Source organism: Schistocerca gregaria, chromosome 10 (assembly GCF_023897955.1).
Source record: "Schistocerca gregaria isolate iqSchGreg1 chromosome 10, iqSchGreg1.2, whole genome shotgun sequence".
Taxonomy (NCBI): domain Eukaryota; kingdom Metazoa; phylum Arthropoda; class Insecta; order Orthoptera; family Acrididae; genus Schistocerca; species Schistocerca gregaria.
The window spans coordinates 88275151-88298784 of NC_064929.1; the positions used below are offsets into that span (position 1 = coordinate 88275151).

At 44.5% G+C, this 23634-nt stretch overlaps 1 protein-coding gene across 3 annotated transcripts in view; it reads left to right on the forward strand.

Annotated features, from left to right (window-relative positions):
- Positions 1 to 23634, forward strand: part of LOC126293406 (aminopeptidase Ey-like) — a 424028-nt gene that overhangs the window by 319789 nt on the left and 80605 nt on the right. For all 3 annotated transcript variants that reach the window (XM_049986620.1, XM_049986618.1, XM_049986619.1), the window contains exons 8-9: positions 7200 to 7465; positions 23053 to 23260. In XM_049986620.1, coding sequence (XP_049842577.1) covers positions 7200 to 7465; positions 23053 to 23260 — 474 coding nt within the window. The remainder of the gene's footprint in view (positions 1 to 7199; positions 7466 to 23052; positions 23261 to 23634) is intronic.

Below are 23634 nucleotides of genomic sequence, written 5' to 3' on the forward strand. Positions count from 1 at the left end.
GTTAGTCCTTTTGCACACATTCAGTCTTAAGCTAGACGCATCTTTCGAAGCGACTAATGATTTGGTGGAGATCTCGATTGTGTACCACTGTTTTTCAACTGTTCCTATCACCTCGTAAATCATTTCGTCGGTGCTCTTTCTGGGAATAACCATTTCAACATCAACTCTTCTCTTGTTGATATGTGTCTGCTTAAAACTATATGCGTTTGTGGGTCTGCCTTGATGCAAATTCTTTTACTTTTATTTAAGCTCCCAAACTATACTATGTGATCAAAAGTATATGGACACCGTGGAGCCCTGCATCAGTAATGCTGTAATTCAATATGGTGCTCTCCACCTTTAGCCTTGGTGGCAGCTTCCACTCTCGCAGGCATACGTTCAGTCGGGTGGTGGAAGGTTTCTTGGGGAACTGCAGCCCATTCGTCATAGAGTGCTGCACTGAGGAGAGGTATCGATGTCGCTCGGTGAGGCCTGGCACGGAGTCGGTGTTCCAAAACATCCCAAAGGTGTTCTATAGGATTCAGGTCAGGACTCTGTGCAGGCCAGTCCATTACATGGATGTTACTGCCGTGTAACCACTCCGCCACAGACCGTGCATTATGAACAGGTGCTCGATCGTGTTGAAAGATGCAATCTCCATCCCCGAATTGCTCTCCAACAGTGGGAAGCAAGAAAGTGCTCAGAACATCTGTGTAGGCCTGTGCTGTGATAGTGACGCACAAAACAACAAGGGCTCGAAGCCTCCTACATGAGAAAGAAAACGACACCATAGCACCACCGCCTCCGGATTTTACTGTTGGCATTACACAAGCAGGCACATGACGTTCACCGTGATTCGTCACCCCACACAACACTTTTCCACTGTTTAATCGTTCAATGTTTAAGCTCCTTACACGAAGCGAGGCGTCGTTTGGCATTTACGAGCGTGATGGATGGTTTATGAGCAGCAGCTCATCCGTGAAATCCAAGTTTTGTCACCTCCCGCCTAACTGTCGTAGTACTTGCAGTGGATCGTGATGCAGTTAGGAATTCCTGTGTGATGGACTGGATATATGTCTGCCTATTACACATTACGACCCTCTTCAACTGTTGGCAGTCTCTGTCAGTCAACAGACGAGGTCGGCCTGTACGCTTTTGTGCTGCACGTGTCCCTTCACGTTTACACTTCACTATCACATCGGAAACAGTGGACATATGGATGTTAAGGTGTGTGGGAATCTCGCATACAGACGTATGACACAGGTGACACCCAATCACCTGACCACGTTCGAAGTCCGTGAGTTCCGTGGAGCGCCTCATTCTGCTCTCTCGCCATGTATAATGACTAATGAAGTGGTTGATGTGGAGTACATGCCAGTAGGTGGCTGCATAATGCGCCTAATACGAAAAACGTATGTTTTGGGGGGTGTCCGGATACTTATATGATCATATAGTGTTGTGTCTGTAGCGCAACACCTTATCAAAGATTTTCTTTATTCTAAAACATGAAAAACTAACTTCATCGCAATACATTAAGAAATAACTTTATTATGCATGTACTCTTTGCTTCCAGATATACGAGTGGATGATTTTATAGTACCTTATTCTTACCTTTTTAGCAGTCATTGGATGTCGCCTGAATAGCGTATCCCTCATGGCTATTTGAACCTGCCCAAATAAAATGTTTGTTTCATTGATTTCAAAAAAGAATATGATTCGATTGATAGAGAATCTCTATTATCAGTCCTGGAAGAAACGGGTTTGGATAAGAAAACAACTAATGTTATAAAAGCGATCCTTACATATACATTTTCGAAAGTTAAATTTATGGGCGAACTATAGTAACCCTTTGAAATAAAAACGGGAGTGCGACAGGGGGATGGGCTCTCACCTTTGCTGTTTAATTGCGCGCTTGAGAAAGTAGTCAGAGAACGGAACACAAAAATTAAGAGTGGTATAAGACTAGGTTACAAAAAGAAGAATATTAAAGTAAATTGCATTGCTTTTGCAGATGATATGGCCCTGTTTGCTGAAACAATGGAAGAAACACGGGAGCAAATCCTTGAACTAAAGAAACAAGCAGCTAAAATAGGCCTTCACATATCCTTTAAAAAAACTAAGATATTGAGAAACATGAAGCACTCATGTAAATACCTCAAAGTTCAAGAACAGAAGATTGAAATAGTAAAAGAATTCAAATATCTCGGAGAATGGATTAGTTGGAATGCTGGGGAAAGCAAAGCAATGGAATCCAGAAAAAATAAACTTGAATTGGCCTTCCCCTTTCATGGGGGTCCAAAATTACGCATTACAAGACAGTGATTAAACCAGAAGCACTGTATGCAGCAGAAACACTTGACATGAATTTCAAACGCCAAATGGATAAACTCGAGCTAAAGGGAAGATAAATTGCAAGTAAAATCACTGGGAGAAAATTTCAAGACCATAAGATTATATACATCAAAAATGAAACTTTCTACAAGAAAACAGAAAAACTTTCAGATTCTATTCTATGGTCATCTAGTCAGAATGAATTCTAACAGATTAACTAAACAAATCTTTGACTTCTTCTGTAACCGCAAAGCGAAACCCACCTGGTTTAAAGAAACTGAGAAAGACCTAGTAGAATTAAAGATTTCAGAAAATTCACTTATTGATGGCACAGCTAAATTAATTACTAAAGATGAAAACATAAGGTTCCAAGGTAAAACTACACAGAAGACCAAACCCTTCATCTCGGAAGAAGAGAGGAGAAGAAGATGAGAAAGAATGAGGAAATACTGGGCCCTAAGAAAAGAACAACGCACAAAGAAATGATTGATCCAGCGTACGCCAAAGAGGGTGAAACGAAAGAAGAAGAAACTGTGAAGTGTAAATGTAAGGGAGGAGCCGACACCAGGCATTCCTCACGCAAGTGTTGCTCAGTCTGGTTGTAAGTCTGTGGAAAGAATGACTCGAGAGTTACAAAGTGCTACCAGCTGTCCACCTGGCGCGGGGATCTAAAGAGACTGTGGTACGGCGGTCGGGCAGCTGCTCACAAGCCACACGTTCCTCTACTCAGCGCTGAGCACTGCCTCCAGTGTTGTAAAGAGCGACGCCATTGGACAGTGAATGATTTAACAACTGACTCGGAGCGATGAATCCCGCCCCTGAGGCTATTCGATGCAAGGCGTTGGGTTTGGCGAATCCCTGGATAACATTACATACCGTCACGGGCAGCGCCAAGATTCGTTGATACAGTGTCCAGGCGTTTTTGTGGTTGGTATGTGGAACACGTGAGGCAATACTAACCCTACGACTTATCTTAGAAGCTAGATTAAGGAAAGGCAAACCTACGTTTCTAGCATTTGTAGACTTAGAGAAAGCTTTTGACAATGTTGACTGCAATACTCTCTTCCAAATTCTAAAGGTGACAGGGGTAAAATACAGGGAGCGAAAGGCTATTTACAATTTGTACAGAAACCAAATGGCAGCTATAAGAGTCGAGGGACATGAAAGGGAAGCAGTGGTTGGGAAGGGAGTGAGACAGGGTTGTAGCCTCTCCCCAATGTTATTCAATCTGTACATTGAGCAAGCAGTGAAAGAAACAAAAGAAAAATTTGGAGTAGTTATTAAAATCTGTGGAGAAGAAATAAAAATTTTAAGGTTCGCCGATGACATTGTAATTCTGTCAGAGACAGCAAAGGACTTGGAAGAGCAGTTGAACGGAATGGGCAGTGTCATGAAAGGAGGATATAAGATGAACATCAACAAAAGCAAAACGAGGATAATGGAATGTAGTCGAATTAAATCGGGTGATGCTGAGGGAATTAGATTAGGAAATGAGACACTTAAAGTAGTAAAGGAATTTTGCTATTTGGGGAGCAAGATAACTGATGATGGTCGAAGTAGAGAGGATATAATATGTAGACTGGCAGTGACAAGGAAAGCGTTTGTGAAGAAGAGAAATTTGTTAACATCGAGTATACATTTAAGTGTCAGGATGTCGTTTCTGAAAGTATTTTTATAGAGTGTAACCATGTATGGAAGTGAAACATGGACGATAAAAAGTTTGGACAAGAATAGAATAGAAGCTTTCGAAATGTGGTGATACAGACGAATGCTGAAGATTAGATGGGTAGATCATATAACTAATGAGGAGGTATTCAATAGGATTGGGGAGAAGAGAACTTTGTGGCACAACTTGACAAGAAGAAGGGATCGGTTGGTAGGACATGTTCTGAGGCATCAAGGGATCACCAATTCAGTATTGGAGGGCAGCGTGGAGGGTAAAAAACGTAGAGGGAGACCAAGAGTTGAATACAGTAAGCAGATTCATTAGGATGTAGGCTGCAGTAGGTCCTGGGAGATGAAGAAGCTTGCACAGGATAGAGTAGCATGGAGAGCTGCATCAAACCAGTCTCAGGACTGAAGACCACAACAACAACAACAGTATGTGGTTCTCCTTACTGCATTTACAACAACGCTAAAAGCAGAAGGATATGAATACGTGTTACAGCACTTTGTGCAGTTCGGAGACAGTGAGTGTACTGGCCTGCCAGAGTCCCGAGCTGAACCCAGAAACAGGGTCGGGATGAGTTACAGTGTCAGCCTCGTTCTAGACTCCTGCGTGCAAAATCACTGGCATCCCCAGTTTCTGCTCCTGAAGGGGAATAGTATGCATTCCTCCAGACACATAACTGAAAGTGTCTCCAGCAGGGTTCAAACCATCACAAACACGAATACTAGACACATCCCATGTCCATGCTGAAGCGCCAAAGAAACTGGTATAGGCATGCGTATCCAAATACAGAGGTGTGTAAACAGGCAGAATATGGCGCTGCGTTCGGCAACGCCTATCAAAGATAACAGGTGTGTGTCACAGTTGTTAGATAGATTACTGCTGCTACAATAGCAGGTTATCAAGATTTACGAGGATTTGAGCGTGGTGTTATGGTCGCCTCACAGGCGGTGGGACACAGCATCTGCAAGGCAGTGATGAAGTGGGGACTTTCCGTACGACCATTTGACGAGTGTACCGTGAATATCTGTGACATCGCTGAGGTCGCTAAAAGATCCTGCAAGAACTCTACCAACGACGACTGAAGAGAGCCCGCATCTCCTGGTCCCGCGGTAGCGTTCTCGCTTCACGCGCCCGGGTTCCCGGGTTCGATTCCCGGCGGGGTCAGGGATTTTCCCAGCCTCGTGATGCCTGGGTGTTGTGTGTTGTCCTTAGGTTAGTTAGGTTTAAGTAGTTCTAAGTTCTAGTGGACTGATGACCATAGATGTTAAGGCCCATAGTGCTCAGAGCCATTTGAACCATCGACTGAACAGAATCGTTCAACGTCACAGAAATGCAACCCTTCCGCAAACTGCCGCAGATTTCAATGCTGGGCCATCAACAGGTGTCAGCGTGGGAACCATTCAACGAAATGTCATCGATATGGGCTTTCCGAGCCAAAGGCCCACTCGTGTACCCTCGATGACTGCACGACATAAAGCTTTACACCTCGCCTGGGCCCATCAACTCCGACGTTGACCATTGATGACTGGAAACAAATTACCTGGTCGGACGAGTCTCGTTTCAGACGTGTACGGGAATGGAGACAACCACATGAATCCATGGGCCCTGCATGTCAGCAGGGGACTGTTGGAGCTCGTGGAGGCTGTGTAATGGGGTGGGGCGTGTGCAGATGGGGTGATGTGGGACGCCGTGCGTCCTGTCTGACCACCAGCATCCATTCGTGTCCGTTGTTGATTCCGACGGACCTGGGCAAGTCCAGCAGGACAATGCGACATCCCACACCTCCAAAATTGTTAGACAGTAGCTGCAGGAACACTCTTCTGTGTTTAAAAACTTCCGCTGGGCACTAAACTCCCCTAACATGAACGTTATTGAGCGTATCCGGAATGCGTAGTAACGTGTTGCTCGGAAGAGATCTCCACACCCTCGGACTCTTTCGGATTTATGGACAGCGCTGCACGGTTTATGCTGCAAGTTCTCTCGAGCACTACATCAGACATTAGGCGAGTCCATACCATGTCATCTTGTGAAACATCTGCATACTCGCGGGGGCACTACACGATATTCGGTAGGTGTATCTGATCAGATAAAGCCAGCAATTAAATGTTCTAACAAAAGGCTAACACAATCGCAGGTAGCCACTGTGCCAGTTAGCGGTGACTCCAGGCGGTGACTCCACTTCCTACAGAAAAAAAAACACAGTTTTGTCGTAACGAAGGCTTTTGGAGAGAGTAAAATACCGTTGGTGATGGCTGTTCAACATGGAAAAATAAATGAAAGTTAAGTTTTCTTATGTATTCTGAGAAATTTGTATGTGCCTTTCGTCTTAAGTGTTAAAATAAATAAACAGATCTTGAGTTGAAACTTTCGCAGGCAAGTGCTCTACCAACTGAGCTACCCAAGCACGACTCACTCCCCGTCCTCACAGCTTTACTTCTGCCAGTACCTCGCCTCTTACCTTCCAAACTTTACGGAAGTTCTCCTGCTCGGTCCGGCACACAGTTTTAATCTGCCAGGATGTTTCATATCAGCGCACACTCCGCTGCAGAGTGAAAATCTCATTCTGGAAACATCCCCCAGGCTGTGGCTAAGCCATGTCTCCGCAATATCCTTTCTTTCAGGAGTGTTAGTTCTGCAAGGTTCGCAGGAGAGCTTCTGTAAAGTTTGGAAGGTAGAAGACGAGGTACTGGCAGAAGTAAAGCTGTGAGGAAGGGGCGTGAGTCCTGTTTGGGTAGCTCAGCTGGTAGAGCACTTGCCCGCGAAAGGCAAAGGTCCCGAGTTCGAGTCACGGTCCGGCACACAGTTTTAATCTGCCAGGTAGTTTCAAATCAGCACACACTCCGATGCAGAGTGAAAATCTCAGTCTAGATCTTGAGTTGGTTAGGCAATCAACTTTCTTTCAGCGTGGGTTGGAGATGCTACTTTCTGCTTCCTACTGTAAGGAAATAAGTCTACTATTGAAAGTATGGTACTATTTATGACTTATACTTTCTGCTTCCTACTGTAAGGAAATAAGTCTACTATTGAAAGTATGGTACTATTTATGACTTATACTTATGAACTTTCTGTTAGGCCACTTTTAGTTCGAATTACTGAGATACCTGCTAAGAAACAAAACAAAAATTATTTCGTCAAGTAATTTTTTCGAGGTGTTAGGTCGCCTCGTAAATGTGCGAGAGTGGAAGCTGATGCCGGTGGCGGTGTCGCGTGTGCTCAGGTTCCTTCCTGATCCGCATGATGTCGCACTTCCTCGGGGAGACGGTGTTCCGGGACGGGTTGACCAGCTACCTGCGCAAGCACCGCCTGGACAACGCCGAGCAGAGTGACCTGTGGGCGGCGCTGACGGCCGAGGCCCACCGCCAGGGGGCGCTGCCCACCGGCGTCACCGTCGAGGCCGTCATGGACACGTGGACCCTGCAGACCGGCTACCCGCTGCTCACCGTCTCCAGGGACTACCGTAGCGGCACACTCAGTATCACGCAGGTGAGTGCAGCCGGTGTGCGGACATTGGCCACGCCGAACATTGGCCACGATGTTACCTGCTCCTAAGGGCTGGGTCCCTTGTCTCCCCCTCCCCCTCCTCCTCCCCCTCATCCCTTACTGAGTCTTTCCGCTCGTTTACTTAACATAGGACCAGAATCTCTTTGGATTTTCCGTCAGATTTCTAGAGAGGGTTTCGTTGTGGAAATTATTAAATGCATCTCGCATTGAAATCCGCACCAAATTTCGAGCCTCAGTAAAACTTCGCCAATCTTGGAGATTTTGCGTTCGTCTAAATTATACGTGCCTTTTTCAGTGCTCCTGCAACAGCTTTCTGTCGTGTTTTGTGAACCACGGGGTATCAGTTCCGTCTCTTTTTAATTTACTTGGCATGAATCTCTCAAGCGCTGTTGATACTATTTCTTTGAACTTAAGCCACATTTACATAGTTTGGAAGGATTCCAGACTATCTCTTAGAAAGACATCACCCGAATTTTTAGCTGCTTTTATAAATAGACATATTACGCATTTAGTTTTGGTGAATTTCTTTCTTACGGAACTGAGCCTCTCTACGACTGGGTGTTCACTAATCCCTGTATCCGTCGTGATGCTCAGGATTATGTGTGGCTGAGAGGTCAAGTGTGTCTTCGTAGCCATTTGCAATTTGAATGGCCTCGTCAACTAATTGTTAAAAATAATTTTAAAAAAGCACTGAGAACAATTACGGAAGTTGTTTTCTATCCACAGTAGGGTCTGAAAATTATACGGAAGGTAGACTGAAGTCGCTGCCAACTATAATTGTATGGGTAGGGTACCTATTTGTGATGAGACTCAATTTTTCTTTGTACTGTTCAGCAACTATTTCATCTGAGACCGGACGTCACTAAAAGGAGCCAGTTATTAATTTATTCCGGTTGTCGAATATAACCTCTACCCATACTAAGCCACAGGAACTATCTGCTTCAATTTTGGTTGTGAGCTGGAACACACATTACATTATTTTTCCTTAAGTTGTGCTTCCTGTTTCTGTTGCAGTGCAGACCATTACAATTACGGGTTTTTCCTCCAAAATCTAGGATTATTTCTCTGTGACCCTGTAAATACCAGAGCTAAACAATGTAGAACAACAAAGTACCTTACAAGCAGAGCATTCTGTATTACTTCATTTCCTTATTTCTAATATTTTAAAACTGTACGTCGACTTTAGATGACATGTCAAACATAGATGTTCTTATCTCTGTTTATGAACGTACTTTCAGTCATGTTTTGAACATTGTCCCGCCACTTTATTAACTAATGTTTCGCGGCTAGGGATATCGGATTTTAGAGAGTAAATTAATATGGAGTAAGTCGTTCTTCTTTTCAAACATTCACATACCCATTCCTTCCTTTCTTATTGTCTTTTGGGCATGTAGTTGTAGTAATTAAAGTAGGCACAAATGCAGTGATCAAAAAGAAATGATTAGAGTACATTCGCATTGTCTTTACATCGTTCCTTTCTTGTTGCTCCCATGGCGATGGACTCTTTCTGTCGCAATCAGTAAGCGTGAAGGAAGCTACCGTACAGACAGAGGGATCTATATTTATACTTCTCAGGACTAATTATATACTGACATAATCATCGGTATTGCTTCCGTTTCCCAAAAGTTATAAATATTTCAATTTCGGAAAAGAAGCTCTGTATTTCGGCAAGATGGAGGTCCCTTACGTACTGGTTGTATCGAGCAAGATGTGGAGACGGCGGTTTGAAAGCGGATAGAAGAAGTACGGGGAAGGGCGTCCCTTACCTGAGGGATCGCTGCCTGGCGAAGGGGCAAGTGTGGCAAATGTCCGGCATCCGTGCAGCCTAGGCCGTTGCGAACTCCCTGACCCTACACACAGACCACCTGCTCTCTGCGTTCTGCTCATGCCTTGCAGTCCAGTGCACACTACATACACTGCTGTACTGTAGTGCGTGTGGTTTATGCTCGGAGGCTCAAAACACGCACACACACTGTACTGTAAATATGTTGCAGGCAAAATAAACCTACTATGAAATTGACACACGCGATGGTTACGGTTACTAAGAGCCACACCACAAGTTGGGGAACGGGGCCAGATTTCTAGTAGAATACTGTCGAGTTGAGATTTCCACATACAAATGTTTTATTCTCATCGTACAGAAACTAGCAGTACGGCAATAAACAGTCTTTTAAACACGCCGCTAACGGCCTTTTAAAAAGAAACACAGAAGCCAGCACTACGGCAATAAACTATTTTTAAAACACGCCGCTAACGCCAATCAAAGCAATGCATAGCAATACAACAATTTAAAAAAAGTAAGTTCATAGTGTGTACAAGTGAAATAACGAGCGTTGACGCTCATATGCAAGTCGTTAGCCTTGAAGCTACTCCTGAACTTGGTCCGGGGCTTAAGTCCTCTTCGCTGCTGTCGCATTGTCGTCCTGGAGAGGGGTCGGCTGTGTGCGATCAATTTACTTCTTCCCCCACCTATCTCTTCTCTACCATTCCCGACTGGCGTGTAAGCGCTCGACTTTATGCCGTAACAGCACGCTTCACTTTCGGTACCTCGGGCCACACAGTTTACCGAAAACCCACGCACACAGGCTCTTACTTACAATGGGATTCGAATCACCATTCACAACAAAAGCGCGGCGTCATAAAAAAGTTGCCGAATATAGCGAGGAAAATCTGCGAACAGAACTGCTTCATGTAGCATTAAAACGTTTTTTTTAATTGTTGTTTTTAAATTTTTTTAAATTGTTTTTTTAATTGTTTTTTAAATTGTTGTATTGCTATACATTGCTTTGATTGGCGTTAGCGGCGTGTTTTAAAAAATAGTTTATTTCCGTACTGCTGGCTTCTGAGTTTTTTTTAAAAGGCCGTTAGCGGCGTGTTTAAAAGACTGTTGCTCAAGAATGGTTAGGGGAACTCGGGGCGGAACAGGATACTTAATGTTTAACAATTTGTATAAAATAAGAGAACACAAGGAAACACTTCTTAAAGGTAAAAAAAAAAACACCTTGTAGTGTAACCTAATGTACCTTATTTTAAATTCACTTAAAACAATACATTTTGTATTTCTTACAATTCTTCAAATAAAGTCTTGCATATTTCCCGTTCCGCCCCACACATGGGGCAGATTTGGATAAGGTTATTTTTTGTTAAATTATTGCATAAACGTTAAATTTGAATTACGAATATCGTATTAAACTATGACAAAATGTTGTATAATTCAGACTAAGGAATGTGTAATTTAAACAACTAAAAAGTCATTCTCTACAATAAGAAATTATTTTGTCATTCTGAAAAATGTATAATGCTTAATAAAAACCAAACCAATAACTACTAGCCCTTTCGACAATAGTCGCAACTCAGTATTTCCTCTTCATCTTCACCGTCTCTGCCAGCACATGAATTGTGTGCCCACTTGAAACACCACTGGCATGCGACCCAGCCCTCATTAGAAACTGAGTACAAGTCCCCACAGTAGAGACACTCAGCATCCTCTCTCTCTGATTCCCTCTTCTCCGTCATCTTCTTCTTTTTATTTTTCTTAAAGTCTTTGATGTCCTGTGTTTTGGTTTTTTTGGGTGTACAGTTTGATATTTTGCCTTACGTTGCATTGCACCTGACGTCTCCGTTCTGACATTGTTCATATTGGTGTACCCTCTTCCTTTCTTTAGGCCTACTTTACGTGCGACAGCATTAAGTTCCTTCTTGTAAGGAGAATCTGTTAATACGACGGTTTTTCCTTTTCGTCTTGTAGTCCGCCGAGTATTTCGACAGATTATTGAGATTGGAATGACAGTCTCGGGCGATATCTGAGAAAGCTGAGTTGTTCAGCGACATAGCTGGCTCGGAGAAACTGGCATCCATGAACATCCAGGCTGGGTTTGCTTTCTACTTGCATCAAAATATGACGGGGCAGAACGGACCACTATCCCATTCTCCCCCCTCCCGTTCCGCCCCAAAAGCACTTTTGACGTTAACAACTTTCATGGAGTGTAATCACTGACGCATTTGGTTCAAATGGCTCTGAGCACTATGGGACTCAACTGTTGTGGTCATCAGTCCCCTAGAACTTAGAACTACTTAAACCTAACTAACCTAAGGACAGCACACAGATCCATGCCCGAGGCAGGATTCGAACCTGCGACCGTACCAGTCGCACGGTTCCTAACTGCGCGCCTGGAACCGCGAGACCACCGCGGCCGGCAACTGACGTATTTAAACGCATTAAATAACTAAAGTATAACAAATGCCATGCACTTCAAGAGAATGTGCCATTTTAGGGTATACAATTAACAATTAACAGCTTACCTGGCGTTGAAATTCGCCAAACGTTATAACAACGCAAGCAGTAACGTGACGGACAACAATTCACTTAGCTCTCGCACTTCAAACTAAATCAAAATGGCTGCCCTGACTTCCCTTCCATTCAAAGAAATAGTTACATGCCCATACAACAGGTTGCAGCACTGTATAGTCTAGAAAAGAGCAATTTCCCATTGTGCGCCACTATCCCGTTCTGCCCCGAGTTCCCCTGTTCGTTCGCTGATGGAAAAGGGCGTTAATACTACCAGGTAGAAATCGTAGCGATCATTAAGCGCCAGTGAAATTGAAAGTTTTCCTGCCTTTCACTAAGGACGTCACTGAGACAGCATAGGAAAAATATCGAAAAAGTGGAACATCGTGGTAATCCACAAACCCACACAGAAGATACGAGGTCACCTACAGTGGTCCAAGGATGCCCGCAAACTGATGGAAAAAGCAGGATTTTATAGCAGCCTTGTAGTTGTGGGGAGGTGCGCGTGAGTACTACAGAAAGAACGGTCAAGAAACGACTAGAGGAGTACAAGGGCAATTACAGATGAGGAGAAATTGACAGATCATTTGTTACGGAACATGCTTTGCAACCAGAAGACAACCACACTCGTTTTGATACCATTCAGCTGCTGGCAACCATAAGTGGATACTGTTCAAACAAATTTCGGGCTTGCAGCCGGTCGTCGTTCAATACTTCGCACGATATTTCAACTGGGCAAATTTCAGGTAAAAGTGGTTTTCCGCGCACCATCGAAGATTGCGGACCTTGTGGGATCAGTTAAGGACAATCTGTTACTACGAAAGGCCGGAATTTACAAGATACCTTGGCAATGTGGTATGGCTTACACGGGTCAAACCACACGCGCTGTGAAAGAACGGTGCACTGAACATCGACGTTGCACCCGCCTTTCGCACCAAAGCAAGTCCGCTATTGCTGAAAATTGTACTTCTACTGGTCATTCGATGGAGTATGAGAAAACAATGACTTTGTCCACAGCAACGTCTTTCTGGGACTCCATTATTAAAGAATCCGTAGAAATACGACTGGCGGAAAATCTGCTAAACCGTGAAAGCGGATACCAGCTGGACAGTGCACGGAATCCCATCATCTCCACCATTTCATCAAATCGAAGACGACAGAGTGCGTCGACGGCCGTGCCAAACAGCAACGCAGAGGGCGAATAAGTTCCGCTATTCCACCAGCGAGGGCGCTGCCGGCGGCCAGTGTGGTTCAACTATCAACTTTTCCACGCATGCGCAGAATTGTTACGATACGCTATATATTGCGGAACGGAGGACATTTTCGCCAGTCTGCGACAGCTCACCTGAAGATGGCTGGCAGGTGCGCAGTTGTAATATCGTGCCAAGTATTGAACTACGACCGGCTGCAAGCCCGAAATTTGTTTGAACAGTCAATTCGCCGGGGGGGGGGGGGAAAAATTAAAATTCACGGAAGTGCATACTGTGAGAGATTATTTAGAGAGGCTGTAGATATTGTAAAACACACGAGAAATTCCAGTACAAAGGCGTGAAATTGAACGACATTTGAAGAAGATGTGTACTAGTCTTCGACTGTGGGGCAATAGCAACAGTAGACAACGGCAGTCGATAACAGCCTGTTCAAATCGTGTTGTCAAAACACGTCACATTACGCCACTGCACGGAAGCACGAGGAAGCGGATTTTGCTGTAGTGGGACATTCGAGCAAGCTGCTATCCCCCTCGAAAATGTACTCCGCATAAAGGGACGAAACGTTGGATTTTAAGGCGAAATCCACTAGACCGCAGCGTAATATCCCGGAGCATTTTATTAATTGTAAGTGAGCTATTGTATTCACAATACCGTCAGCTGCCCCTTGTTATGTGCGTGCCCCCTCGCCCCCTCCCCCGCCCCCCAACTGCTACACTGCACAGCGATGTAACCACTGAGCAGTGCATTCAGACAGATTTTGGCAGGACCACATATCAAAAGTTCTTGGAAGTGTAACAAAATTTAAGCTTCTAAGTCAACGCAGTCAACAAACTGACTCATCAAAATGTATTAATGAACTATGTATTAGGTGGGTGCACAAGTCTATCTTGCATCTTGGTATTCCAGTTCTTATGGGCTTATTTGTCAATTGTCATTTTTTATTTGCGATTGAGTGTCGCTATTTGTGTTTACATACTGGCATTTGGTGATTTGGAGATAGTGAATGGGGCTACGGACGCTATAAAATAGGGGGGGGGGGGTCCCATATTGATAAATAGAAACATTTCCGACACATTCTTGTGCTTGAGTTCCGTAAAGGGGTGACAGCAGCTGAGGCAACCACAAACGTTTTGCACCATGTATGGGGGTAATTTGCCCCCCATGAACCATAGACCTTGCCTTGGTGGTGAGGCTTGCGTGCCTTCAGCGACACAGATGGCCATACCGTAGGTGCAACCACAACGGAGGGGTATCTGTTGAGAGGCCAGACAAACGTGTGGTTCCTGAAGAGGGGCAGCAGCCTTTTCAGTAGTTGCAGGGGCAACAGTCTTGATGATTGACTGATCTGGCTTTGTAATAATAACCAAAACGGCCTTGCTGTGCTGGTCCTGCGAACGGCTGAAAGCAAGGGGAATCTATGGCCGTAATCTTTCCCAAGGGGATGCATCTTTACTGTATGATTAATTGATGATGGCGTTCTCTTGGATAAAATATTCCAGAGGTAAAATAGTCCCCCATTCGGATCTCCGGGCGGGGACTACTCAAGAGGACATCGTATCAGGAGAAAGAAAACTGGCGTTGTACGGGTCGGAGTGTGGAATGTCAGATCCCTTAATCGGGCAGGTAGATTAGAAAATTTAAAAAGGGAAATGGATAGGTTAAAGTTAGATATAGTGGGAATTAGCGAAGTTCGTTGGCAGGAGGAACAAGACTTTTGGTCAGGTGGATACAGGGTTATAAATACAAAATCAAATAGGGGCAATGCAAAAATAGGAGTCGGGTAAGCTACTACAAACAGTATAGTGAACGCATTATTGTGGCCAAGACAGACACGAAGCCCACGCCTACAACATTAGTACAAGTCTATATGCCAACTAGCTCTGCAGATGATGAAGAAATTGATGAAATGTATGATGAGATAAAAGAAATTACTCAGGTAGTGAAGGAAGATGAAAATTTAATAGTCATGGGTGACTGGAATTCGACAGTAGGAAAAGGGAGAGGAGGAAGCCGCCTGGTAGAGTTTTTGCGCAGAGCATAACTTAATCACAGCTAACACTTGGTTCAAGAATCATGAAAGAAGGTTGTATACGTGGAAGAACCCTGGAGATACTAGAAGATATCAGATCGATTATATAATGGTAAGACAGAGATTTAGGAACCAGGTTTTAAACTGTAAGACATGTCCAGGGCAGATGTGGACTCTGACCACAATCTATTGGTTATTAACTGTAGGTTAAAACTAAAGAAACTGCAAAAAGGTGGGAATTTAAGGAGGTGGGACCGGGATAAACTGAAAGAACCAGAGGTTGTAGAGAGTTTCAGGGAGAGCATACACGAACAATTGACAAGAATAGGGGTAGGAAATACAGTAGAAGAAGAATGGATAGCTTTGAGGGATGAAGTGGTGATGGCAGCAGAGGATAAAGTAGGTAAAAAGACGAAGGCTTGTAGAAGTCCTTGGATGACAGAAGAAATACTGAATTTAATTGATGAAAGGAGAAAATATAAAAACGCAGTAAATGAAGCAGGCAAAAAGGAATACAAACGTCTCAAAAATGAGGTCGACAGGAAGTGCAAAATGGTTAGGCAGGCATGGCTAGAGGACAAATGTAAGGATGTAGAGGCTTACGTCACTAGGGATAAGATAGATACTGCCTACAGGAAAATTAAGAAGACCTTTGGAGAAAAGAGAACCACTTGTATGAATATCAAGGGCTCAGATGGAAACCCAGTTCTAAGCACAGAAGGGAAAGCAGAAAGGTTGAAGGGGTATATAGAGGGTCTATACAAGGCGATGTACTTGAGGACAATGTTATGGAAATGGAAGAGGATGTAGATGAAGATGAAATGGGAGATTCGATACTGCGTGAAGAATTTGATAGAGCACTGAAAGACCTAAGTCGAAACAAGGCCCCGGGAGTAGACAACATTCCATTAGAACTACTGACAACCTTGGGAGAGCGAGTCCAGACAAAACTCTACCATCTGGTGAGCAAAATGTATGAGACAGGCGAAATACCCTCAGACTTCAAGAAGAATATAATAATTCCAATCCCAAAGAAAGCAGGCGTTGACAGATGTGAAAATTACTGAACTATGAGTTTAATAAGTCACGGCTGCAAAATACTGACGCGAATTCTGTACACATGAATGGAAAAACTAGTAGACGCCGACCTCGTGGAAGATCAGTTTGGATTCCGTAGAAATATGGGAACAGGTGAGGCAATACTGACCCTACGACTTATCTTAGAAGCTAGATTAAGAAATGACAAACCTACGTTTCTAGCATTTGTAGACTTGGAGAAACCTTTTGACAATGTTGACTGGAATAATCTCTTTCAAATTCTAAAGGTGGCAGGGGCAAAATACAGGGAGCGAAAGGGTATTTACAATTTGTACAGAAACCAGATGGCAGCTATAAGAGTCGAGGGGTATGAAAGAGAAGCAGTGGTTGGGAAGGGAGTGAGACAGGGTTGTAGCCTCTCCCCGACGTTATTCAATCTGTATATTGAACAAGCAGTAAAGGAAACAAAAGAAAAATTCGGAGTAATTATTAAAATCCATGGAGAAGAAATAAAAACTTTGAGGTTCGCCGATGACATTGTAATTCTATCAGAGACAGCAAAGGACTTGGAAGAGCAGTTGAATGGAATGGACAGTGTCTTGAAAGGATATAATATGAACATCAACAAAAGCAAAATGAGCATAATGGTATTTACTCGAATTAAGTCAGGTGATGCTGAGGGAATTAGATTAGGAAATGAGACACTTAAAGTAGTCAAGGATTTTTGCTATTTGGGGAGTAAGATAACTGATGATAATCGAAGTAGAGAGTATATAAAATGTAGACTGGCAATGGCAAAGAAAGCGTTTCTGAAGAAGAGAAATTTGTTAACATCAAGTATAGATTTAAATGTCAAGAAGTCGTTTCTGAAAGTATTTATATGGAGTGTAGCCATGTATGGAAGTCAAACATGTACTTTAAATACACTCCTGGAAATTGAAATAAGAACACCGTGAATTCATTGTCCCAGGAAGGGGAAACTTTATTGACACATTCCTGGGGTCAGATACATCACATGATCACACTGACAGAACCACAGGCACATACACACAGGCAACGGAGCATGCACAATGTCATCACTAGTACAGTGTATATCCACCTTTCGCAGCAATGCAGGCTGCTATTCTCCCATGGAGACGATCGTAGAGATGCTGGATGTAGTACTGTGGAACGGCTTGCCGTGCCATTTCCACCTGGCGCCTCAGTTGGACCAGCGTTCGTGCTGGACGTGCAGACCGCATGAGACGACGCTTCATCCAGTCCCAAACATGCTCAATGGGGGACAGATCCGGAGATATTGCTGGCCAGGGTAGTTGACTTACACCTTCTAGAGCACGTTGGGTGGCACGGGATACATGCGGACGTGCATTGTCCTGATGGAACAGCAAGTTCCCTTGCCGGTCTAGGAATGGTAGAACGATGGGTTCGATGATGGTTTGGATGTACCGTGCACTATTCAGTGTCCCCTCGACGATCACCAGAGGTGTACGGCCAGTGTAGGACATCGCTCCCCACACCATGATGCCGGGTGTTGGCCCTGTGTGCCTCGGTCGTATGCTGTCCTGATTGTGGCGCTCACCTGCACGGCGCCAAACACGCATACGACCATCATTGTCACCAAGGCAGAACCGACTCTCATTGCTGAAGACGACAAGTCCCCATTCGTCCCTCCATTCACGCCTGTCGCGACTCCACTGGAGGCGGGCTGCACGATGTTGGAGCGTGAGCGGAAGACGGCCTAACGGTGTGCGGGACCGTAGCCCAGCTTCATGGAGACGGTTGCGAATGGTCCTCGCCGATACCCCAGGAGCAACAGTGACCCTAATTTGCTGGGAAGTGACGGTGCGTAGGATCCTACAGTCTTGGCGTGCATCCGTGCGTCGCTGCGGTCCGGTCCCAGGTCGACGGGCACGTGCACTTTCCGCCGACCACTGGCGACAACATCGATGTACTGTGGAGACCTCACGCCCCACGTGTTGAGCAATTCGGCGGTACGTCCACCCGGCCTCCCGCATGCCCACTATACGCCCTCGCTCAAAGTCCGTCAACTGCACATACGGTTCACGTCCACGCTGTCGCGGCATGCTACCAGTGTTAAAGACTACGATGGAGCTCCGTATGCCACGGCAAGCTGGCTGACACTGACGGCGGCGGTGCACCAATGCTGCGCAGCTAGCGCCATTCGACGGCCAACACCTCGGTTCCTGGTGTGTCCGCTGTGCCGTGCGTGTGATCATTGCTTGTACAGACCTCTCGCAGTGTCCGGAGCAAGTATGGTGGGTCTGACACACCGGTGTCAATGTGTTCTTTTTTCCATTTCCAGGAGTGTAGTTTGGACAAGAAGAGAATAGAAGTTCAAATGTGCTGCTACAGAAGAATGTTGAAAATTAGATGGGTAGATCACATAACTAATGAGGAAGTATTGAATAGTATTGGGGAGAAGAGGAGTTTGTGGCACAACTTTACAAGAAGAAGGGATCGGTTGGTAGGACATGTTCTGAGGCATCAAGGGGTCACCAACTTAGTATTGGAAGGCAGTGTGGAGGGTAAAAATCCTAGAGGGAGACCAAGAGATAAACACACTAAACAGATTCAGAAGGATGTAGGCTGCAGTACGTATTGGGAGATGAAGAAGCTTGCACAAGATAGAGTAGCATGGAGAGCTGCATCAAACCAGTCTCAGGACTGAAGACAACAACAACAACAATGGGGATAATACCGTTGGACAGAGCACGACAGGGAAATGGTTTTCTCGTTTTGTGGAGGACCGTTTTGACGTAAATGGCTCTCCACATTCGGGAAGACCTTCTGGAAGTGATGAAGATAGTTGAAACTCATTAATCCACAATGATCCATATGACTGTACTCGAGAACTGGCAAATGTGTTGAACTGTGATCATTCCCTCTCGTGCGAGATTTGGAAGTAATGGGGAAGCATTGAACATCGGGTATATGGGCACCACATGATATAAGCCAAAACCACAAAAATCAGTGGGTGGCATTTCTGTTTTAGCTCATCATCAATTGGCTCGTGAACAACACCGACCGCTCCAATCCTGTATCGTCACTAGCAATGACAAATGGTGTCTCTAAGCTAACACAAGGAAAAGAATAGTCTGGTTGAGCCTGTGAAAAGATCTGCGTGCTTCCACAAAGCATAATGTCACACATCTGGTGGAACAGTAGCAGTGTAGTGTACTACGAATTGCTTCCCCGAGGTTTAACCACCACTGTTGGTGTTTAGTCAACGACTGAGACACCTAGCAGACGCAGTCCGAGAACAGCGAACGGGAAGACTGCTTGAAAGAATGTTACTCGATGATAAAGCCCGCCGGCTTTCTGTTAGACTAACAACAAACACTATACAGGAGATTCTTGTGGATGTAACTCCGCACCCACCTTATTCACCTGATCTCGAGCCCACAAATTTTCGTCTTTTGCCCTCTCTATCAATCAGTTCTTAGAGAAACTAGCTTTCCGGATGGAAACTCGCTCCGAACACGCCTCGACGATCTCTTCGCCTCAAAACTCTGTGATTTCTGCAGTCGTGGAATCAGAAAGTTAGCTCAGCACTGGCACGCTGTTGTAAATAGTGAAGAACAATATATTATTGGTGACTAAAATGTCTGTTATGCGAATCGGTTGTGTTCGTTGGAAAAGGGAAAACGCTATGAACTTATGCATCAACAGAATACATACTCAATTAAGTTTGTATGGAACCCCCAGAACAAGACTCCTAGACTCACTTGGCTTGTTTATACTTCCCAAAGCAGCCTAGTTATTCCTCAGCGACCAGGCTATCTCCGCAGCAAGTTTTATCGAAATCGGTTCAGCGATTTAGTCGTGAAAACGTAACGGACAGGGCGATTTCTCATTTATAATATTAGTATGGACTGGTAAGGAAACATGGCGAAATAGAAGGAAATATACTTTATTCAATCTGAATTATGTTTAAAACACTGCAACAAGTGGAAGTATAATACATGAAAATACAACAAATACCCAAACAGGCGGATTCATCAAGTTCTTAGTCACTCACTAGTTCCTTCAGATGAATCATGAGTACAGTAACTAGGTTTGTTATTAATAAGCTCCTGTCTATGAAATTCAAATCTGATAATTATTCTACTCGATATTATTAGTGATGTTCAGGAAATTTATTTGGTTTAGATTGGTGCTGGACGAAATTAAAATATAAGAAACTTCCCTGTCACGATAATCAACACTGTACTTCTGTTCAGTAGTAACTATCACAAAAAAGGGAAGTGCTGCATGACTGTCACTATCGGTGCTGAGTTCATTTGTGCACTCTTGTCTGCGTTTAACGTCCATGAATATGATGAGAATCTTTAATGTTTAAAAGTTCGATATAGTTCCAGTTCACTTCGAAAAACGTAAATACACACGAAACTAAATTATGAATCCTAGCACATAACATTCGTGATTCGTCACATGAATCACTTCCAGTCACTTCATGCTCCTTGTCCCTCTCTCCCGATTGCCCGTTCTCTCTGTCCATACTGTAGTACATCGTCTCAAGTGACAAAAATGAGTTTCGGTGCCTCATTGGCACCATCTACATGAAACTAGGTAATTCATCCAGTCGTTTCTGTTATTATAGGGACCACTTGTCCAGACTTCTATAAACTTATCGAGGGACGTGGATCTTTCTCACCTTGTTAGAGGTCAATGGAAACCACGTGGATAAATGGCCCCTATAAAAACACAAACAACTGGGTGACTTGCCTGTTTACGTGTATATCGTATGACGCACTACAACTGGTGGCTAAATAAAATTATGAAATAAAATTCTGGCTGCTGGTATATGCACAGAAGCGCCAAAGAAAGTGGTATAGGCATGCGTATTCAAATAGAGAGATGAGTAAACAGGCAGAACACGGCGCAGCGGTCGGTAACGCCTGTATAAGACACGTGTCTTGCGCAGTTGTTAGATCTGTTACTGCTGCTTAAATGGCAGGTTATCAAGATTTAAGTGAGTATGAACGTGGTGTTATAGTCGGCGCACGAGCAATAGGACACAGCATCTCCGAGGTAGCGGTCAAGTGGGGATTTTCCCGCACTACCATTTCACGAGCGACTGTGAATATCAGGAATTCGGTAAAATATCAAACCACCGACATCGCTGCGGCCGGAAAAAGATCCTCCAAGAACGGGACCAACGACGACTGAAGAGAATCGTCCAACGTGACAAAACTGCAACCCTTCCGCAAATTGCTGTCAATTTCCATGCTGGGCCATCCAAATGTGTGGGCGTGCGAACCACTCAACGAAACATTGATATGGGATTTCGGAGCTGAAAGCCCGGTCTTGTACCCTTGATGATTGCACGACACAAAGCCCTACGCCTCAACTGGGCCTGTCAACACAGACATTGGACTGTTGATGACTGGAAACATGTTGACTGGTCGGACGAGTCTCGTTTCAAATTGTATCGAGCGGATGCAGGTGTATGGGTATAGAGACAAGCTCACAAATCCATCGATCCTGCATGTCAGCAGAGGACTATTCAAGCTGTTGGAGGCTCTGTACTGGTGTAGGCCGTGTGAAGTTGGTGTGATATGGGACCCCTGATACGTCTAGATACGACTCTTGACAGCTGACCCGTATGTAAGCATCCTGTCTTATCATCTGCCATCCATTGTGCATTCTGACAGACTTGGGCAGTTCCAATGCGTTTGCCACACATCCAGACCTGCTACAGAGTGGCTCCATTAACACTCTTCTGAGTTTAAACACTTCTGCATTTTAATATTTTTATGGGATCTGAAATTTAAAAACCTCTCTCACACCGGCCTGATTTAGCTTCACTGATCAGGACAGTAAAACAACAAGCGTATATTAAGGGAATTTTCATTCACAAAGCAGGCTTATCACATTCACACAGTTCAATACTGTTCTATCCCGATTCAATTGAGCTTAACTTAAATTCCATAAGGCAGTGAAACAATTTCGAAGTCTCGGTGAGACGAAAATTGTCAGTCGATCTCCTGAAAACATTTGTAATAATTATTAACTTTCGGTGATCACATGGGGAAGACCGGAGATCTGCTGGTAAGACCGTGTTAGCCCATTTATTGAAAGTAATAAACTGGATATATTGAGCGTACAAAACGGCAGATTCGTCCAGTGTAAATCAGACGTTCCCTACTGATCCCGTGCAACACTGCGTAGTAAGCAGACACTGTCAATAATAATCAGTTAAATAATACGCGAACACACTTACTTTAGTATAGTTCATGTATTAAATTCCTTTTCATACAGAATCTCAAGATGGCGACTAGCTCAACAATACATACATATACATCTTCGTTCTTTCACGGCTACCCGGCAAGATCTGAATCATTCTTTTCAGAAGAGAAAACATAGATAGCAGAGAAGCTATTCCATGGAGTAAATGCACGCTCCAAGGAATAATACGGCTCGAAACTACTTTGCATTGATAATCATCGTATATTAAAGTTTAGGAATTGGTAAGAAAGAAGAGATATTTCGAGATATGTACTGAGTTATATAATTTATAAAAATTTCTGAAAATATCGTGGAGAGCCTGCTGCAAGAGACATTACATGTTGAACACCAAACTTCCCATACATGAACATTTTTGAGAATATGTGGGATGCCTTGCAACGTGATGTTCAGAACAGATCTCCACCCCCTCGTAATCGCCCGGATTTACGGACAGCCGTGCAGGATTCATGGCGTCAGTTCCCTGCAGCACTGCTTTAGACATTAGTCGGGTCCATGCCAGGTCGTCTTGTGGCACTTCTGCACGGTCGCAGGGGTCCTACATGATCTAGGCAGACGAACCAGTTTCTTTGACTCTTCAGTGTATTTTGTTCACGATTTCAACCAGCCCCATTTCTATTTCATTTACACAGAAGGGAATTACAGAAAAGTGGGAGCCATGGGCACAATATATGAATGCGTCGTTCCTCTTCGAGTCCCCCGCCCTGAGTACATGTGCAGTGCCGTGTGTTTGCAGGTCAGGTACCTGTCGTACCAACCGTCGGACGTTCGGCGCTCGAACGTCTCACAATGCTGGGAGGTGCCGGTGACGTACTCGTTGGCTCGCAACCCAGATGAGGTGCGGAGAGAGTGGCTGCACTGCGACCGGGGCCAGCCAAACGTGCTGACGCTGCCACTGGATGCTGCCGAGGGCGACTGGGTGCTGCTCAACGTCCACGCCACCGGTGGGTCTCCACAGGGCTCTGTGCTGGGGCCGGCGCTACTGTGTGCACTGCGCACTGTCTCGCAGGCATTGCCACACTTGATGTAGTGCGTAAATGGGGGCCAGCAAGCAGGACAGAATGACCTGGAAGAACTATATTACTCAGCTGATTAAACAGCTAACTCCAGCTACTTTTACTCTTGATATAATTGCTAGTCTTAGAAACAAATCGTTCAATCACCTAAAATTGCAAATGGCCAGTGGTCGACTTCAGTTTATTGGGAGAATTTTAGAAAAGTGTCGCTCATCTATGAAGAAGACCACATATAGGGCACTAGTGCGACCCATTCTTGAGTATTTGAATACTGCTCGAGTGTTTGGGACCCCACAAGGTCA